The following is a 20,750-nucleotide window of genomic DNA, read 5'->3' as shown; positions in this document are numbered from 1 at the left end:
AGAGAAAGAAAGAGAGAGAGAGTGAAAACGAGAGAGATGGGAGGGAAGGAGTGAGAGAAGTAGAGATACATATTTTACATAACCACAATCCTGACTTAGCCATTAGCGTATTGATTTTTTTTCACTGAATAATTATTAATACGTTTTGCCATTTATGGCACATACATACATGTGTGTTTGAATAGAGGTAAGTATATATGTATATGTATATATATATATATATATATATATATATATATATATATATATATATATATATATATATGTGTGTGTGTGTGTGTGTGTGTGTGTGTGTGTGTGTTCATATGTGTGTATGTGAGTGTGTATGAGTTTGCGTATACCTGCCATTGTGTATAACTTCTCTATTCTTTTTTTTTTTTAGATATATATCTATTACATTTATGCATATTTAACTCGTAACATTCAATTCTGGAAAACATGTTTAGCGCAAGTTTTACAGTACCAAGTCAGAATCAGACACATCAAGGTCTTCTAAGAATTTGAGGTCAGATTTTTCTGTAAATTGTTACATATAAGCTACTTTAGCGGCGTTTTAAATCGGTGGTAAGTACTGTTGGAACGAAAGTGGTGGAGTTGTCTATTTTACACGTGGTCTGCATATATACGTATAAATACGGTAGTTTTGTTTCGTCTACTTCTTGGGAAACACGTAGACACGGACACACACACTTGAAAGATACTCAGCTCAGTCACTCATCCACCCCAACCTATATACCCTCACATCAACAATTATAACATATTTCTGAATATACGAGGTGTCATATGATAGTAAATAACAATTTTTTCTAAATCTCAAGTGTGTAGTTTAGAAAAATACCCACACACATACGTTTTACACTCACATCACACACACACCTATATGTATATAACAATACATACAGGTTTATATACGTATATATATATATGTATATATATATATATATATATATATATATATATATATATATATATATATATATATATATATATATATATATATATATATATATATATATATATATGTGTGTGTGTGTGTGTGTGTATGTGTGTGAGTATGCATGCATACATATATATACATACATATACATATATATGTGTGCCTATACATATAAACACACGCGAGCATGCACTTATATATGTATATACACACATACATACATACATACATACACACATACATACATGTATACATACATATATATGCATACATACATACATACATATATATATATATATATATATATATATATATATATATATATATATATATATATATATATATATATATATATATATATATATAAACTTTCCGTTTCAAGGCATTTTTCTGATTATTAACATATGAGAACAATAAACAACAAAATAATACCAAAACTCAGGACTACCAAACATATCTAAAAAGATGTTTTTAACGACTAGAACAGGATTTTATAAATAAACAACGGATGTAGAATGGATGATGGCAGATGGGGTAATTACTGATTGAAACGATAATCTATAAACAAGGCTAGATCCTAGAGACAACAACGTATCAATGTTAAGTCTTAAGTCTCGTATCTTATAAGGTCATAGGGGCTCCAGAGAATACTTCGTCTTTATCTCTTATATCTAGGATCGTCGTTGTTATTGTTGTTGTTGTTGGTAAGTCCTGATTGAGAAGGCCTATGATCAAAGTCGTTCAAAATGTTAGCATCTTGTTATTTTGTATTATTTTGTATATTTTGTATATATAGGTGCAAGTATGGTTTTGTGGTTAAGAAGTTTGCCCTTGCAACGATGTGGTTTTGGGTTTCGATCCAGCTGCGTGCTGTGTTGGGAAAGTATCTTCTACTACAGAGCCTCTGGCCCAGCAATGCCCAGTGAATGAATTTGGTAGAAGGAAACTGTGTAGAATTCCGTCGTATACAGATGTGTGTGTGTGTGTGTGTGTGTGTGTGTGTGTGTGTGGTAGGATTTGTTTATGTCCCTGTAACTTGACGGTTCGGCAAAAGATACAAAACCAAATTTAGTATTGAAACAAGTAAAGGAATAAAAGAATAGGACTGCATTGTCGAATGTGTAATTTCTTTTCAATTTGCTGGTCGACCGACCACATAACAGCTCATTTCCCACATTCTGACAATATCAAGTCATATTATCACATTAGGTAGATGGGCCCCGTCTCTTTCGACGATATTAAATTAAAAACAAAAGCAATCCCACAAGATTATAGTCACTATAATCCTGTAGGCCAGTATTTGGGTTTGGTTGTTCAAATCATGAAGGATATGAGAGAGAAATCATCCCCTGAGCAGATCATTGGTGTCTCGTAGGTTATGTCCCAATATTATATGGTATCTGTTTCCACAGCTATGTTAACTGAAGCAATCTTGAATGAAATGTCCTGCTCAAACACACCACAAAGCATTTGTATTAAATTTGAACTCATGACTTAGCGTTATTCAAACGTTATTCATAACCAAGCGATATTCAAACGAGAAATTGCTTTTAGAGTTGCTAGCTATGGAAATGCTCCTCAATCTTTCTCGGCGTCACTGTGGCTGCCTCTTATAAAGAAAAGTTAATCCAGCTCTGGGGTATCCATATCTTACTAGTTGGCATAAGACATTTGAGGTTGCAGCGTCTTGTCTTTATGGGACAAAACCCAGTACTGTCGGTAGAATATTTACTGGCGGTTTTAAAACTATTTGGCTGGTAGATTCTCGACTGACCTGGCTGCGACAATCGTACTTACTGTGACGGATTTGTTCATAAGATGTTTTGAATTCATCACTACGAAACTAGCGAAAATAGTAGTGAAATATTATAGTGCTGGTCACTCTGCCCCCACCTACATACTGCCATTAAAATAACTGCAGACAAGCGTTCGGCGGGTGGCAGACTCATGTCGTCTCGACTTACTCAGCTGTGACGTTGTTGTTTATTGTCGTCGTCGTTGCTGTTTTTAGCTACACATCAGCTACGACCGAGCAGAATATTAATTAATAAAAAACGCGTTCCTCTCGCATCATTCGTTTTTTGTATCCGGACTGTTTTTTCTTGTTTATGTATTGTATTGCTTTTGTTTTATGTATTTAGAAATGCCTCATGCAGCTTGTTTATCTGTTTTTATGAGAGCGCCATGTTATTTGAGTGAAATTCGACTGCTGTATCTAGAGGTATCGACATTTAGAGGTACTTTCAATGGCTCGAGCTTCCTTGGGGTAGTTCTTTCGTTGTTGCTTAACTCCAGATTAGTTCTGGAACAACCATTCCGTCTTCAAGGAATATCTAAGACTATATTATCGAATATTTTCTTTTCTTTTACTTTAAAGATGGTAGTGAATAATTTGGGGGTAGATTTGGCTGCTATGTCTAGCAGTTAACGATTAAACGGAAGCTCCTTTTTTGGCTGGGGTTGTATTAAGTGAAGGAGTTGTATGTATTTAGTAGAAGTTGTCACAGTAAGAGCAGAGCCATTGCCTATTGCATTGTATTTCAAATACTTTTTAATTTAAATTCTGAACTTGTCTCCCTTGTCTTTCTTGGCCAGAATTAACCATTAATTTTGTTTTTCTCCTTACTAATTAATTAAACATTTTGGCTCATTATTCTATGTATGTTTGCACCGAGTTTTCTATATGCATTTGGTAGATTTTGGCGGTCAGCCGTAAAAAGCTGCGAAGTGAGACCGTGTATCATCTTTATATTTAAACATTAAAATGCAAGACATTATCACTTGTAAAGGATTCTAATTGTTTACTTTCAATACATTAGCAGTAAGAAATGATGAGGACAGATGGTGAACTTGGCACTGATATACTGACAACAATGATGATGATGGTGATGGTGATATTGGTGGTTATGGTGGAAGTTATGGCGGATGATTAGTGTGGTAGTGACGTTGGCAGGTGTGGTGGAGGGGAAAGAGCCGCTGGCAGTTGTAGCGAAAGTGTTGTTGATGACATTAGGGGCGTTAGTGTTGGTGCTGGAAGTTGTGGTGATGGAAGTGTTGGCAGGTGTGATGATAGTGCCATTGGCGGTAGTACATTAGTAGTAGTAGCAGCTATGGTGTTAGTGGTGGCAGTAGTAGAAGTGGTGATGGTGGTGATGGTGTTGGTAGTAGTAGTTGTGTGGCATTATTATTATTATTATTATTATTATTATTATTATTATTATTATTATTATTATTATTATTATTATTATTATTATTATTATTATTATTATTATTATTATTATTTTATGTTTGACTTTTGCTTTGCATTTGTACAAGTTGGATTCAAGTCTCACCCAGAGACCTCAAGAGACAACAAGTTAGAAGTTCATGTAGGTGTTAGGGTTATTATTATTATTATTATCATTATTATTATTCCTTCTTGGTCCAGGAAAGTATATGTCTTTGCTGCGCATATTCCAGTGAGCATCTTCAATATTATGTTTAGGAATGCTATGGGACGGCAGTTCCCCACAAAATTCCCTCTTCTATCTTTCTTTATAAGTGTTGTCCTCCCAGTCACCATCTACGTGGGGACTTTACCTTTCTGGACACACTCATTCAATTGGGCTGCTAGTCTTAGTCTTTCATGCACCGCGTGGCATCTCTTCCACCATAAGCCATGAATCCCATCTGGTCCAGGGGTTTTCCAGTTTGGCACTTTAACCACTTGTTCTTTCACGTCACCCGTGCTTATGATACTATTCCTTTGTTTCTGTCCTCCTTGTAATTCTGTCCTAATAATTCCTATCCACATTGCATCCCTTTTATGCACCACATTGTTTCTCCGTAATCCACTCCAGAGCTCCTTGGCTTGATTTGCATCAGGAGCAACATTTTCCCCTTGTCTCCTTCTAACGTTCGGAAGAATTGCTTCGGGTTGTTTTGAACAATCGGTTCTCCTTGAACTGCTTATTTCTGTTCACAAATAATAATGATTTAATAAATTGTGAAGAGAAATTATTATTATTATTATTATTATTATTATTATTATTATTATTATTAGAAGAAGAAGAAGAAGAAGAAGAAGAAGAAGAAGAAGAAGAAGAAGAAGAAGAAGTAGTAGTAGTAGTAGTAGTAGTAGTAGTAGTAGTAGTAGTAGTAGTAGTAGTAGTAGTAGGTTAAGAAAAGTTGTTGCAAGAGCTGTTTCTTTACAACACCAACTAAACTGTTGCGTTTTAGAGAAAATTCTATAAATAACCATTGGGTCACTTTTAGACGAACATAACTATATGGCTGTTTGTATATATAAAAAAAAACATATACATGCAATAATGCACACACACATACATGTATATGTATGTCTTCAGTAGTCCCATCTTTCCACACACACACACACACACACACACATCGTGTCATCCCATAAATAATGCGGTTCTTTTAATACTATTATTTTTCAAATTTAAGGTAAACAAAGTTCTTTTTTAATCTAAAATATACTCTATTTCATTTTCTACGACGCTCTTCCATCTTTCTTGGCCTGACTGCCGACCGCCAACACATCTTATGTCCATCTCCTATGTTCCTGCCTGAAGGCTTTCACTTTTTGCACGCCAGCTCAAATTGATTCGTCATCAGTCGAAAGACACTTGTTTGTATTTGTAATTGTGTAACATGTTCTCCGCTTTTTGTCTTGTACACATTCGCTAGCTTTCTTACAAAAATGCTAATGCTCTTAGCTTAGACCTTTTGGGGGACAACCAGATCAGACAGTCTGAAGTGTACTTTTTGGGGGGCAACCAGATCGAACAGTCTGAAGTGTACTTTTTGGGGGGCAACCAGATCGAACAGTCTCAAGTGTAATTCCTCGAAACTGTAAGGATATCTGGTAACTTGACTGACGAAAGAAGGCCACGAATAACCCGTCCTTTTTTTCCTGTCCCTCTAATTGTTGTTTTTCCTTTCCGTCTTTGTATCGTCTATCTGTCCGGATGTTTACTGTCCCCTATTGCACTTTTGTTCCATTTTTTATATACATACATGCATACACACACACACACACCCACACACACACACATGCACACGTACACACACACACACACACACAAACACACACACACACACACACACACACACACACACACACACACACACACACACACACACACACAGAGGATCTTTTCAGTTTGGCTGCCAACTTTCAATCTCTTCAATTCGATAGAATATATATATATATATAATATTGATTGCTTTTATATGACGTTATACATGAAAACAATTTAACTCTGAACGGTGACTCAATACTTTTTAGTAGAGTACATATTTTATATTAATTTTTAGAAGGAAAAGCATGAGAGTTACATTAAACTTTCGGTTTACCAGCACTATCAACCACTTTCATGTAAACATTCACACACACACACACACACACAGACACACACACACACACAGACACACACACACACACACACACACACACACACACACACACGCACACACACACACACACACACACACACATATATATATATGAAAGAGAGAGAGAGAGAGTAAACGACTTAACTTTCGTGTTATAACAGTACGGTGGGTTAAAATCGTTTACTTGACAAAATGATTCGATGGTTAACATCTGACCTATATCAACATTCATATTTTTTCTGTAAGTAAACAAAGCTACATTGTAGAGAAAACACAGACACAGACACAGACAGACAGACAGACAGACAGACAGACAGACACACACACACACACACACACATACACACACACACACACACACACACACACACGCACACACACATACTCACACACGTATATATAAACGTTTTATGTGCTCCTTCCTCCATCTCTCTCTCTGTCTTACACACACACACACTCTCTTTACTCTTGTTTTACTTTTATTTGTTATAAAAATATCTGCAATCAATTTATCTTGTAACATCTATTCACCACATGTCGATAGGATGGCGCCGAGTAACATTAACAACGTTGGTGTTCATTGAGAACAGCTGATGCTAATAAACACTAGAATTATTAAGCCGTAAAAGTACGCGGGTTCGGAGGTGTGATAAGCTGTAGCAAACGGTTGTAAAATATCTGAGTCTCTTACCTTTATAACACAACTTCAGTTCTTTCTCCCTCCTGCTGATTTCGGAAATGAGACGTACAAAATCCACATCTAATTGGCGATACTGATTTCGAGCATCTGCTAATAACTGCGAAGTTTCGTTCAGTTTATATTGAGCTGTATACATTTCTTCTTTCAGAATATTCTCTGATCGAATAAGTGTCAACAGTTTCTCATCCGTCTCTTTAGTCTTTTTTTCTAATGCATCTGCTCGTTTTTCCGCTCGATCCAGTCTTTCGCTCCTGTCTTTCAGTTGGTTTTGTAAAATATACTTATCATCTTGCAACCTACTTAGAGCTTCTTCGTTTTGCAATAATTGATCTCTGGTCAACAGGAGGTTATTTTGTGTATCAGCTAATTTTTGGCGTGTCTCGTTCAACTTGTAGTTCATCACACGCAATGACTGCGATTTTTCTCGATTGAGTTTCCGTATTGCTGCAAACTGATCATGAAGTTTTTTAATTAAATTGCCTTCAGTAGTATCAAATGTGACACCATTTTCACCGTAACTACCTGATTCAGAAGAGCCTTGTTTTATCTTCGCTTTTATATCGGTCGCCACTTTCAACACATCAGGTTCTCCACCTCTAGACAGAGACTTCCTTATATAGTTTTCTAGCTCTCTGATACGATTTTCATGATCGTCTTTAATGACATCGAAATCCTTCACAATGTGTGTCATTTTTTCTGCGTAATCGTTCTGACTTTCTTCTGTGCCGCTGAATTGCCTGAAATTTGCTGGTGGGTTGCGTTTACATTGATCTCCACCTCCACTAGATCTATCTGTTATAGCCTGAGGTGGAGCCAGGCGTATGTTATAAGTACATTTCCCATCCATAAAAGAACACTCAGTTCCTGAAGTGTATTTTAATAGACAGAAGAAAACTAGCAGACTCAAAAGAAATGAATTGCGGGATATTCGAATGGAACGAGACGCTTTTGCTCTTCGAAATATTTCCTCCGAGAAGCATGTTTTCTCCCTATTGCATACTAGTGACGAATAATGACTGGTATTTTTACTGGTTGAAATAATCCCCGTTTTTAAATCGCGGAAACATTGTTCCGTATTCATAGTGAATTAATTATGAGTAAACTATAATTACATATAACAAACTCAATTGTCCAAAATCTCATGACCGAGATCCTTCGGCAAAATTTTGATGATTATTTCTTAAAATTGCTTTTTAATTTAATTATTTACAAAGAAATGTATCTGCTGCTTTAGAATTGTTGCTAGCTCTGTAGATGGCAAGTACACATGTAAGACTATATCCCCTAAGGTCACAGGGTAAATGCGAATTTTTCAAGACCAGATAAATATGTAGTAGATCGATGTCGTTGTAGGAATGAAAGATGCTTAGTGAGAGTTCTCCTTACTCCTACTCACTTGACTCAAGAGAAAACATTGTTAACACAGTTCAACTTCTGGTTTTGGCAGCTGCTAAATTCCAAAGAGTTGTACCTAGAAACACAAATACATAAAATATTAAAATAAAGATAAGTATTATTGAAATACATACGGAGTTTTTAAATTACATGTACAAACTTTTAGAAAGAACTTTTCCCCCCACCACCTCCTCTTCCGGTCTTTTCACAATGTAACCTCGTGGGCATCGGTACCATTTTCCTCTTTCTCCGTTCTTCCATTCTCCGAACTTTCCATCTTTCCGACGAAGGGCTACGCCCGAAACGTCATACGCTCTCTCTTTCCTTTCCTGAGCGTCCAATAACACTATCCGTATCACGTCCTCACTTTGTTGTTTTTTTGTTCTTGTTTTTTTTAAAAACTTATATATATATATAGAGAGAGAGAGAGAGTTATTAATATTTCTAAGTCTCTCTCTATATATAAATTTGATTGCACAGACTTTCTAGATCAGAGGATAATATTTGTTTGCATATGTACAAAACACATACAGATGTTCATGTACACGACTGCCTATTTCTACAAGCCTAACCAACTGAGGTGAATATGCTTCGCTGAAAAAATCTAACAAGATTGAAGCATGGTCGTTGCTTCCATCTGTTGGTCACAAAGTCAAGATCCAAACTTTACTACAACGTCTATATTTTCCAGAATCTTGATTGGCCGATTTTGTTTGAGTTACTTCCCATGCAGGCTCTTTCTCTCTTTCTTTCTTTCTTTTATTTAAGTTTTGAATACCTCTAAACGGAATATTTGTCGTCAAATTGCAAAATAACCTAAGTGAGCAGATTATAAAACAACCAAGCAGAAGCAGGAAAAGCAGGTTATAGAAAAGAGCAAATATTGAACTACAATTTAATATACAGAAAATCTCAAACAACAGAACGGTTCATAGATAAATAACAGCGAAATCGACCAGTAGTACAAATAGTACTACTGGTCGACATGTAGTACAAATAACAAATTAAGAAATTTTACGACGACGGTGAACCTAAACAATATGCCCCAAGACAACAAAATAACATTATAAATCAACCAATAATAATAATAATAATAATAATGATAAACGCAGATCCCTAGCAATGCATATACAATGAATAGAAATGTTTTAGGAAAGAAAGTTCTCACCTGAAGATTATAGTTGCATGAAACGCAAATTGCAAAAACAAGAACCTCAGAATGTGAGGGTGTACGTGTGTATGTATGTATGTATGTATGTATGTATGTATGTATGTATGTATGTACATATATACACACACACACACACGCATATATATATATATGTGCACACACACATATACACATACCCGCTCCGTCTATTCACACATGCCAACACACACACACACATAACCACACCCATCCATTCACACCACCACACCTACCCATTTACACACCCTTCAGACTGCCTCTGACTCACTATTGACCCTTCCATCTACGCACACACACACACACACACACACACACACACACACACACACACACACACACACACACGCACACACACGCACACACGCACATACACACGCACATATCGACCATTTTCACACTCTCCTGTCCCAGAAAGCACTTTCCATTTATTCCTTCTACTTCCAGTCACTTCAGAAATGTCACTTCAGAAATGTCACTTCAGAAAAAGACTGCACAGTAAGAACTAAGACTTGTGTTTAAGGTGAGAAATATGGATGCTGTTTAATAGGGTTAGGCGGCAAAGTATGCATGTCATGTAGTGAAAAATGTTTGTTGATATATTTTAATTTGAGTCACATCGGGCGTTTCACAAACGACGTCAATAAATCAAGCACAAACTTAATCTCATTTCATAGACCTGCTGGGCTATTTGTCGGCGAGCTATAATGCATTTCTCTGTGCTATATATCTCATTTTACAACAGCATAAACAATATTAGTTAAAATACACTAGCCAGGTATTAAATGTTTTATATAACAATTGTATCCTCAAGATATAGTGCAGAAGAAACCTGTGGTGAAATGGTCGACAAGAATAGAAAATATTGCTTTGATAGTGTTTGATATGCTACCTTTTATTTATCTTTAAAATTATGTGATTATTTTGAGGTACATTCTATTCCAATTTCTGTGAAAGGAGCTGGTCTCTTTGATTAGAAGTGTTGGCTTTAGAAAAACATTCGATGATTATCATGGGTAGTCAGAAATATGCATATATATCATTGTATGCGAGTTGACTGCTATCTCATGCAATATAACATGGAGGAATTAAAGAATTTGAAATGATCACTAACTTTAAAATGGTGCTAATCAAGTCGGTCAGACAGTCAAACATCTTTGAAAGTTTACATTTTGAAGCTAGCTTTAAAGTCGATGGCTCAAAGTTTCGTTTCGCAGTAATCGCTTTGAAATGACAATTTGTGAACATTTACTGGTATATGTGATATCATCTATTCAATTAGGTGAATTATTCCGCTTGTCATAATTTCTGAAGACCAAGAAGCATTACATTAGAAGGTAAGCATATTTTCGATGGCGTTATATTATTTAAAAAGGGCTGAAGACTTATAATGTCACTGAAGATAACGGTCATTCATGATAGGTCCACCGCAAACTAATTTCGAAAAGTATTTCACAGTTGACTGAAATAGCGCTAGACGTCACCACACTCAAACTGGAAACTGTATCCAAAAGGCTGAGATGAAGTGAGAAACATTATTTTGATATAGCAACATTATTTGACTGCGTATAGTTATCTGACCAATTTGAAACACTTTTGATCTAAGTTATTTTTGGTGTGGAAATTTTGAAGATTTGTCTACTCTTAATTTTCGAAACAGGAATGTCTGGAGAAGGGTGTTAGTCAATTAAATTAACCCCAATACTTGACTGTTACTTTATTTTATCGATCAGGTAACTGCAAGAGTTCAAATGATGTGCCGGGGTACACTGCTACTCAGCCCTTTCGTCATTTCTTGTTCTATGTTCTGGTACACCGAAAGTTACTCACTAGCGTTTCATTGATAGGGTGGATTAGGAATATCCCAGCATGTTCGGGTTCTTTTTCTTTTATATACTCATAAACAGAGAGTTATTAAAGCGGTGAGCACTCTATCGGTTGTATGTCTAAAGGTGTCTTTCGAAAAGATTTTATTTTCAAATTCGCAAGATACTTTGGTATATATAACTTCAATTTCCTATTTCACTATTGTGAACTACAAAATTTTTTTGTGACAGTTCAGTCTCCTCATACTTTTACAATACATTTCCTCGGAGTCCACTTTTCGTTTATAAGGTTGTTTATTTTTTGTTACCTCTTAAAGTTTCAGTGATAAGTTGTTCTGTTTGATCTCCCTGCATCTTCTCCTGCCCATCGCAAGCCGATGTGATCGTACTGCTGGTTGCTATTGTCGGGAGACTGAGCACCTGCTTATTTGTTTCTAGGATCGGAGACAAGATGACTTCCCTCGCTATTTCTGGTACTGTGACTGTTGGTACTCTGGAAAATACGTCCTGCTGATCTTGTTGCCTCAACTTTTCTCCATTGCTTCCCTAACTTTTCCAGTTTTCCAAGGAAAATGGCCCTCAAGTAAATTTTATTTTCACATATACAACTGTCTCCTTTTTGCATTGCCAAACACACACACACACACACACACACACACACACACACACACACACACACACACACACACAAATATTCCGAACATAAAATTTTGTCACGCCATTACAACATAAAACTATTAAATTTAAATCATCAAACCATTGAAGACTGTACATCTTCAAACCACGAAACACAGTAAACCATTATACCTTTAAATTAATAAAACTTTAAACTACCAAACCATCAAACCTTTAAACCCGTAAATCTTTAACTCATTTAACGAGAAAAAGAAAGCAAACAAGAAATGCGACGACCAACAGAGTTCAATTGTAGTGAATGAGATGTGATTTTCCTCATGCCCCACTAACGAAGACTAAGTGTCACAGAACACAGACGTATTGTTTTCGGTTGAATAGGTTAATAAGAAGGAACAATCGCGTTAGCAGAACAATAGTAGTGATGTGCTTCAAGAAATGTCTGTACGATGTTCGTAAATAGATGCAGCCTTGGTGACAAGCTTTCGGAATGCTAAATATAGGGCGTGTGCTTGTGTCTAGCCGAAACGCAACAAGTAGTTCAAATTGAGTATCAATCGCCTGACTGGTCTCAACAGGCTGGGAACAGCCTTCAAAAGGCCGTAGGCGTTTTCTTCCTCCTACTAATACTAAGCAACATCAATAACAACGAAAGTAGCAGCAGCAGCGGTTTCTGATTTAAGTACATAGCCAACAATTTCTAGGGGAAGGGGAAGTCAGTCGATGCCATGATCCCAATACTTGACTGCTAGTTTATTTTACAGACCCATGCATGATGAAAGGCAAAGGTGACCTCGGCGAAATTTGAACTCAGAACGTAGAGAGCCGCAAGAAATACTACAGAGCAATGTTTTTGGATCTTTTTTTAAAACGGGGGCCACATTTTTCATTAATGTTTTACGTAGTGTTTTTGGTACCGAAAGACTTTCAAACTTCGTATACTTATCTATTTTGTGTTATAGAACAGAAAAATATTTTTGTATTCGAATTTATTTCATGTAAAAAATTGTCTTATTTCAATAATTTCAACCAATCACTGACAAGTATTCAGTTGTTTAGATTTACTCCTTTGGCTGATTAAGCGATGTAAAGCTTATTTAATCTCCATACCTTCGTTTTATTTGCTTTTTTCATTTTAAATTTGCTTTAACCCTAACCCTAACCCTAACCCTAACCCTAGGGTTAGGGTTAGGGTTAGGGTTAATTGTTTCAGAATCGTTTGTTTATGTAGTCGGCACTTAATGTATATCGGCTGAATGGACGTCAGTGATTGGTTGAAATTACAGAAATACGACAACTTTAACATGGAATAATTTATGGATTTCTTTTTTTTTAAAGAAGACTAAGAGAAAAAGATGTTTTATATGACACATTCTACCAGTGTTCCAAGTTTCAAAGTGTTTCGTTAATGAAAAATGTGGCCCCCGTTTTAAAAAACATCCATGTTTTTCAACGATCTAAGGGTTTATCTTGTTTGGCGCTCTTAATAATTTATGCATAAGATAATTTAGGCACAAGGCCAGCAATATTGAGCGCAGATAGGCAAGTCGACACTAACGACTCAATGCCAATTTCTAATTTTGGCACTATGCCAGCTATTTTTTGAGCAAAATATCGTTAAACATTTCGCCGCCGGCGTGCTAACGATTCTTTTCTACTCTAGGCACAATGCCGAACATTTTGGGGAGGGGGCCAGTCGATTAGATCGACCCCAGTACGCAACTGGTTCTTAATTTACCGACCTCGAAAGGATGGAAAGCAAAGTCTACCTCGGCGGAATTTGAACTCAGAACGTAACGGCAAACGAAATACCGCTAAGCATTTTGCCCGGCATGCTAACGATTCTACCAACTCGACGCCGTAATAATAATGACAATCCTTTCTACTATAGGCACAAAGCCTGGATTTTTGTGTGGAGGGGAACAATCGATCGCATCGATCCCAGTGTTTCATTTGGTACTTAATTTATCGACTCCAAACGATGAAAGGCAAAGTCGACCTCGGTGGAATTTGAACTCAGAACGTAAAGACGGACGAAACACCGCTAAGCATTTTGCCCGGCGTGCTAACGATTCTGTCTGCTCGCTGCCTTAATAATAATAATGATAATAATAATAATAATAATAATAACAATGATGGTGCCAATTTCTACTACAAGCACAAAGCTTGAAATTCTTGTGGGGGAGGGGCGGATAGTCGATCACATCGACGCCAGTACTCAACCGGTACTTATTTTATCAATCCCGAAAGGATGTAAGACAAAGTTGACCTCCGAAGAATTTGAACTAAGAACGTAAAGAGAGACAGAGCACATTTTGTCCAGTGCGCTAACAATTTTGCCACGTTGCTAACTATTTTAAGTGATTATGTGATTATGTAGAGACACTTTCTCGGCCCTCCCACTCTTGAAAAACATTTCAACATACAGTATGTGACAATTGGAGGAGAAAGATGGCTACACAAGCATTAAGTTGGTAGTCATTTTAGTTGAATAGATTGAAATAACACGAAATGAAAAGCTTTGCTCAAGGACACGACTAATCACCTTATCCAGGAATCGAATCAAAGATCTCACGATCGTTAGCCCAAGACCACACGTTTTTGGCTATATTTACACGTGGGAGAACAGCAAAATTTACGATACGGGAATTATTTGCTTGCTACAAAATGTTTATACGTAGAGGTCTAATCAGCAATAAGCGATTTCAATTCAAGATATGAAAATTTTAGTAACGTAGTTATAGGTGGTGGCCATTTATGGTAGAATCCCCAAAAGACTATTGCTTTAATCAAGAAAGATTTGGAAATCTGTCAACTGGATACTCGTACCTTAATGGTGTATATGCTACAAAGTATTTCAGTCTTTTGGAACTTTTTCAAAAGAGGTTTCATGATTTGCAAATTTGCAAAACCATCAACTGACGAATATGCAAAACATCTTTTGATGTGATGCCAGATGAAGCTCTTGATTTCTTGTAAGTTGAGTTAATTTACGATTGCATAATACTTTGATTTTCAAATTTAATACATGACTATTTTGCAGTTTCACATATCCTATGTAGATATTGACAGATATATACGGTTTCAAAATAACGTAATGGGGATTACATCACTGTTTTCTGACCCATTTTGATGTGGATTATGTTTTTCGTAATATTAGATTTTAAACAGAACCACTTGCATGCTAGACATACGAAATGGTGTGAGATAGAATGCGCACACATAGCTCTATGGTTGAGAAGCTCACTTTACAATCAGGCGGTTTCAAATTCAGGCCTAGTGTGCGCCATCTTGGGTCGAATAATGCTTTCTGAATGTATTTGGTAGACGGAAACTGTGAGAAAGACCACCGTATAAAAAGGGTGCGTAAGATATTTGAGGACAGATTTATGTTTATAAAAAACAGATATATAATAACAGATAATAACTTAGTTTATTAAGAAATGCTATGAGGATAGAAATAAACCTTTTCTATAATGTTAGTCAACAAAGCCACTTTCAGCTTCAATAACTACTTCTATATGAGAACTAAATCATCTACATGCTCGAATAAAGTGGTCCTGGTTCATTTTGGACATTATTCTGACTATGGCAGCTTTTAAATAATCTTTGGTGTTATGGGCGTGTTCATTGACCTCTCTCTCTCAACAACGCTCCACATGTAACAGTCCAATGGAGTGAGATCTGGGGAATTAGGAGGCCAAATGTTAGGGGTTATGTGATTATGAAAATTTTCAGCCATCCATTCCTGTGTTACTAGAGCCATGTGTGATAGTGCAGAGTCTTACTGAAACACATATGGCCTTCCATTGCGTACACTGTCTATCCAGGGCTTAATTATTTCCAAGACCTCAATGTAGGCGACAGAGTTAACTCTAAGGCCTTGTGGAAAGAAGAAAGACGGCATCACAGTTGCAGGAAATTTTGTATGCATAATACTTAGAACTTCAGAAGTGTCTGCACATAACCATCTGCCATTTCTTCAGTTAACATTTTGATCTTGGTCGAAGTTTTTCTTGTTTGAGAAAACCAAATTAAACCTTCTGCTGGATTTTTCATTTTTCATTTCTAGCAATAGAGACCGCTAGAAAGAAGTATCAGACTATCTCATACAATAAGTGTGTAGATAAGTGTGTTCTAAGTGTGGGATTGGACAACAGAAACAGAAACAGAAACAATAGTAGTAACACCACCACCACCACCACAACCACCACCACCACCACCACCACCACTACCACCACCACCAACACCACCACCACCACCACCACCAACAACAACAACAACAACTCAGCAACAACAACTAAACAACAACAACAACCCCTTCTACCATGAAAAATAAGAACAGCACTAATACGATCAGTATAAACAACAGCAACCCTAACATCATCACCAGAACTACCACTACCACTACGACCACCACAACCACAATCACTATCACAACAATTACCACAACAATCACCATAGCTACTACAAATACTAGCGCCACATGCGCCATTACCACCTCGATCGTAGCCACCGCCACCGCTAACACCGACATCACAAAAACTAACTTTACTACTATCTCAACCAACCCACCACAAAAACTACAATAAGAGAGCCAATATGTGGTCGCACGACCAGGCTGGAATAGCAGCCAGTTCTCAAATCACATACCCTACTGTCTTTAATAAGGAAGGACACATTGGGTATTGTTGTCTCAGATACCACTAAAAAGGCGGAATGGTCACGGTTGGAAGGCCTTTGATTATAGTTATAGGCTTGTTCGATCACGTGTTATACTGGGACTAAATATTAGTAACTATAATACCAACAGCAGCAATAATTACATGAGCAACAAGAAAACAGTGAAGTACTTCCTCTAAGTAAATAATTGAAATCTAAATATTTATTTATCACACGCACTAGATCGATAGGGTCAGCTGTGCTGACCTTTCGTGACCAGAGATGTTTTTAATATCAACAAACCATCAAACAATCTATTAACTCCCTTCACTTCTGGGTTGGAAAAAATCGCGGGAACATCACGTCTATCTATCTATCTATCTATCTATCTATCTATCTATCTATCTATCTATCTATCCATCCATCCATCCATCCATCCATCCATCCATCCATCCATCCATCCATCTATCTATCTATCTATCTATCTATCTATCTATCTATCTATCTATCTATCTATCTATTTATATATCTATCTGTCTGTCTGTCTGTCTGTCTGTCTGTCTGTCTATTTGTCTGTCTGTCTAGCTAGTTAGCTACATACATACCTAGCTACGAATTATGTATGTATGTATGTATGTATGTGTGTAGGTTAGGTTTCATTAAAATTTCCTAAATACTTTTCTTTCAGATAACGATATTCCGGTATCAATTGATTTCACTTGTTTGTATGAAAATACTTGAAGCTCATCAGCCGGACTTACTGCAAATCAACTATTTTTGAAAATATTCATCACATTTCACCCTCTGAGTTCTTTCATATGAATGCCCCCGCGACATTAAAAAACGAACATAAAGTGAGCCATTCCTGGCCACTTTATTATTATTATTATTATTATTATTATTATTATTATTATTATTATTATTATTATTATTATTGAGTGAGAGAGCAGTGCATACCATCAACGTGACACTGGGGTAAAATAAACGAAGCCCATTATACCCATCATGACTACCCGTCTGATAAGGGTACCCCAGGCACATGCATCACAACCGTATGTGCGCGGTATGGTGATTTCATATCAAACTAAATAGCGCATGACCTCGCAGGTGGGGGCCCAGTTAGAATTTTCTTCAGGTCGAGTAGCCCATCGCGCTCGAAGGTCCCTGAATAAGGTTCGTTTAAGGATGTTGAGCAAAACACTCATGTTTCCAAAGGTAAATTATTCAAACACCAAAGAATTCTTCTCAACACATGGCTATGATGCTCCCTCACTACTTCTGATCATGATCAGAGATGCACATATTGTCAGCCACCAAGGGACATGCTCAACTGGATAAGGTCAAACAACTGACAAGCAAATCTGTGGTATTGAGAAGAATATTTGCTGTAGCCCATCTTTTTATACCAAGGCAAAACAATGTACATGATAATACTTCCAATCAATTAAGATCAGAAGCCATGAGAGACATTGCCTGGTACTGCATCCGGGCATTTATTGTTGTTGTTATTATTATTATTATGATTATTATTATTATTATTATTATTATTATTATTATTATTATTATTAATGGTAATAATACCTAATTTAATTTCATATATATATATATATATATATATATATATATATATATATATATATATATATATATATATAAACATAATTAAAGGATCAGCAACAGTTGCTTCACCAACATACCGAAGTTCAGAAATAGTAGCTAAAATGCTGAGACTCCAACATATAGCATTACTTGTAACTCACAAAGGCAAAACAAGAAGAAAAAACAACGAAAACTAACCAGTCGAAGTTAATCATAGACGCGTTTCTGGCTTAGGAGCGATAAACCCTCCATTTCCTCATCAGTATGATATTCCAGTTGCAAATTCGACGATGCTAGCAACGATGCTAGCAAAATTCGACGATGGTTGGAGTCTCAGCATTTTAGCTGCTATTTCTGAACTTCGGTATGTTGGTGAAGCAACTGTTGCTGATCCCTTAATTATGTTTATAAATGTATAAGAACTTTTAAATAAGTTCTTCACCGATAATGGTGTTTACATACCGAAGGACTTGGTAAAAATTATTAATTGTTAATTTATTAATAAATTAATAAATTGATAAACCTTTACCCTTTTAATTGCAATATATATATATATATATATATATATATATATATATATATATATATATATATATATATATATATATATATATATATATATATATAGATAGATAGATAGATGTATAAAATACAAAATGAGACAAGAACGCAAAACATCCAGACAGTTAGGTGATACAAAAAAGGGGACAACAAAACATCCAGATAGACGATACAAAAAAAAACGAGGACGGGTCATTCGGAGCTTTCTTTCCTCAGTTGAGTTCCAGATTATCTTTGCAATTTCGGCTGGTTATACTCGAGATTGCTCTAATCTGGCCAGCCCCAAGGAAAAACTAAGCTAAGAGAATTAGACTCCTTGGAAGAAAGCAGCGAATGTATACGAAAACAAGGACAGAAAAAATCTGAAAATGTTACACAAATTCAAATAATAGGATATAACAACAGGTGTCTTTCGACTAAGGACGTATTAAATTAGACTGGCGTGTGTGAAAGTAAAGCCTTATGGGAGGGGTACATGATTTCACAGGCACAGGGAAGAATATAGATGTTGCACGGACAGCAGCCGAACCAAGAAAGAAAGGTTAGGCTTGGCTGAACACCGGTTACGTAGGGACAGAAGAGAGAGGTATGTATGTATGTATGTATGTATGTATGTATGCATGCATGTATGTATATATGTTTGTATGTATGTATGTATGTATGTATGTGTTTATATACCTATACATAGATGCGTATATAATTTTATAGTAGTGCAGACTACTCGAAGTAATCATTTACAGTCTACAGTTAAATAATACATATTTTACTCTTCTTCATCTATTACTCGTTCACTTGAGACTTCCTTACTACCTTGTTCTCTCCCTCTCTCTCTCCCTTTCTTCTTTCTATCTCTCATTGTGCTTAGCCTAATACCTATTACGAATTTACGTTTCTTTTGTTTGTGCCTACTTTTACCCGAATGTCACAAAACAACCACAAAATCATATCTATAATATTATTCTCTTAGAATCTACGTACGATACATAACTATAGAATGAAGTTGGAGACAATATGTCAGTTCGTAGACTGTTGTTAGGGAATGAATATTTAAAATCAAAACCGAAGGACCAGTTCCACTGCGTGGTACCTTTAGCAAATGTCTTATATTGGAGTGTCAGATAAATGTGTTCATTTATTCCCAGCGTTATCTAAATTAACATGAGAAATATTTTTATCCTTGTTTTATGTGTTTTTGTAACTCGGTTTTTCATCTACAACTTTTGTTTATCGTTATTGAAATTTGAATATTCTTATATTTAGGAATAGTCATATTTTTGCCAATTAATCACACTATATATTTGGTCTTCACTTCAGCTTTATCATTATTCTTATTTTAGTGTTCTTTAAAATCTTTCGTCACACATCCTTTGATCTCTTCAGCGACTCTCTTCCTGTTCTGAACAGGAGGAGCCACGTGGGATGGAGAGTCGTTGAAGAGGTCACAAGATGTCTGACGAAAGATTTTAAGCAAAGGACACAAAAGTAAGAATAATAGTAAAGCTGAAGTGAAAGCCAAATATATAGTGCGTGTGGTTAATTGACAAAAATATGATCATCACCAAATATAACAATATTTGTTTTAACACACGATTTTGCATCAGGAATCTTGCTAAACAAATACATATGCGTAAGAAATTTGAATAAGTTTTAGCTCTTTTCAGATATATGATGATAGAGTGCCAGAGAGAAAAAGAAAAAAAAAAGATAAAAGAAAAGTGTGCATTTTTGACATCTGTTTGCCTTCCCTTTCAGTCAAGTTTCCAAAGCTGCTTAACCGCTCAAGGCATTTGTGCTGTGTACGGAAAACGCCATTAGTGCAAGAACTGTGCAGAAATGGCTTTCATGATTCAAGAAGGA

At 36.1% G+C, this 20,750-nt stretch overlaps 1 protein-coding gene across 1 annotated transcript in view; it reads right to left on the bottom strand.

Annotated features, from left to right (window-relative positions):
• Positions 1-20,750, bottom strand: part of LOC106870625 (uncharacterized) — a 168,046-nt gene that overhangs the window by 116,760 nt on the left and 30,536 nt on the right. Inside the window, exon 2 of the mRNA XM_014916758.3 lies at positions 7,023-8,502. Coding sequence (XP_014772244.2) covers positions 7,023-8,112 — 1,090 coding nt within the window. The 5' untranslated portion in view covers positions 8,113-8,502. The remainder of the gene's footprint in view (positions 1-7,022; positions 8,503-20,750) is intronic.

The sequence above is a fragment of the Octopus bimaculoides genome, chromosome 2 (genome assembly GCF_046866305.1).
Source record: "Octopus bimaculoides isolate indiv1 chromosome 2, ASM4686630v1, whole genome shotgun sequence".
Taxonomy (NCBI): Eukaryota; Metazoa; Mollusca; class Cephalopoda; order Octopoda; family Octopodidae; genus Octopus; species Octopus bimaculoides.
The sequence above is the reverse complement of the archived record's forward strand: the minus strand, read 5'-3'. Positions and strand labels throughout refer to the sequence as shown.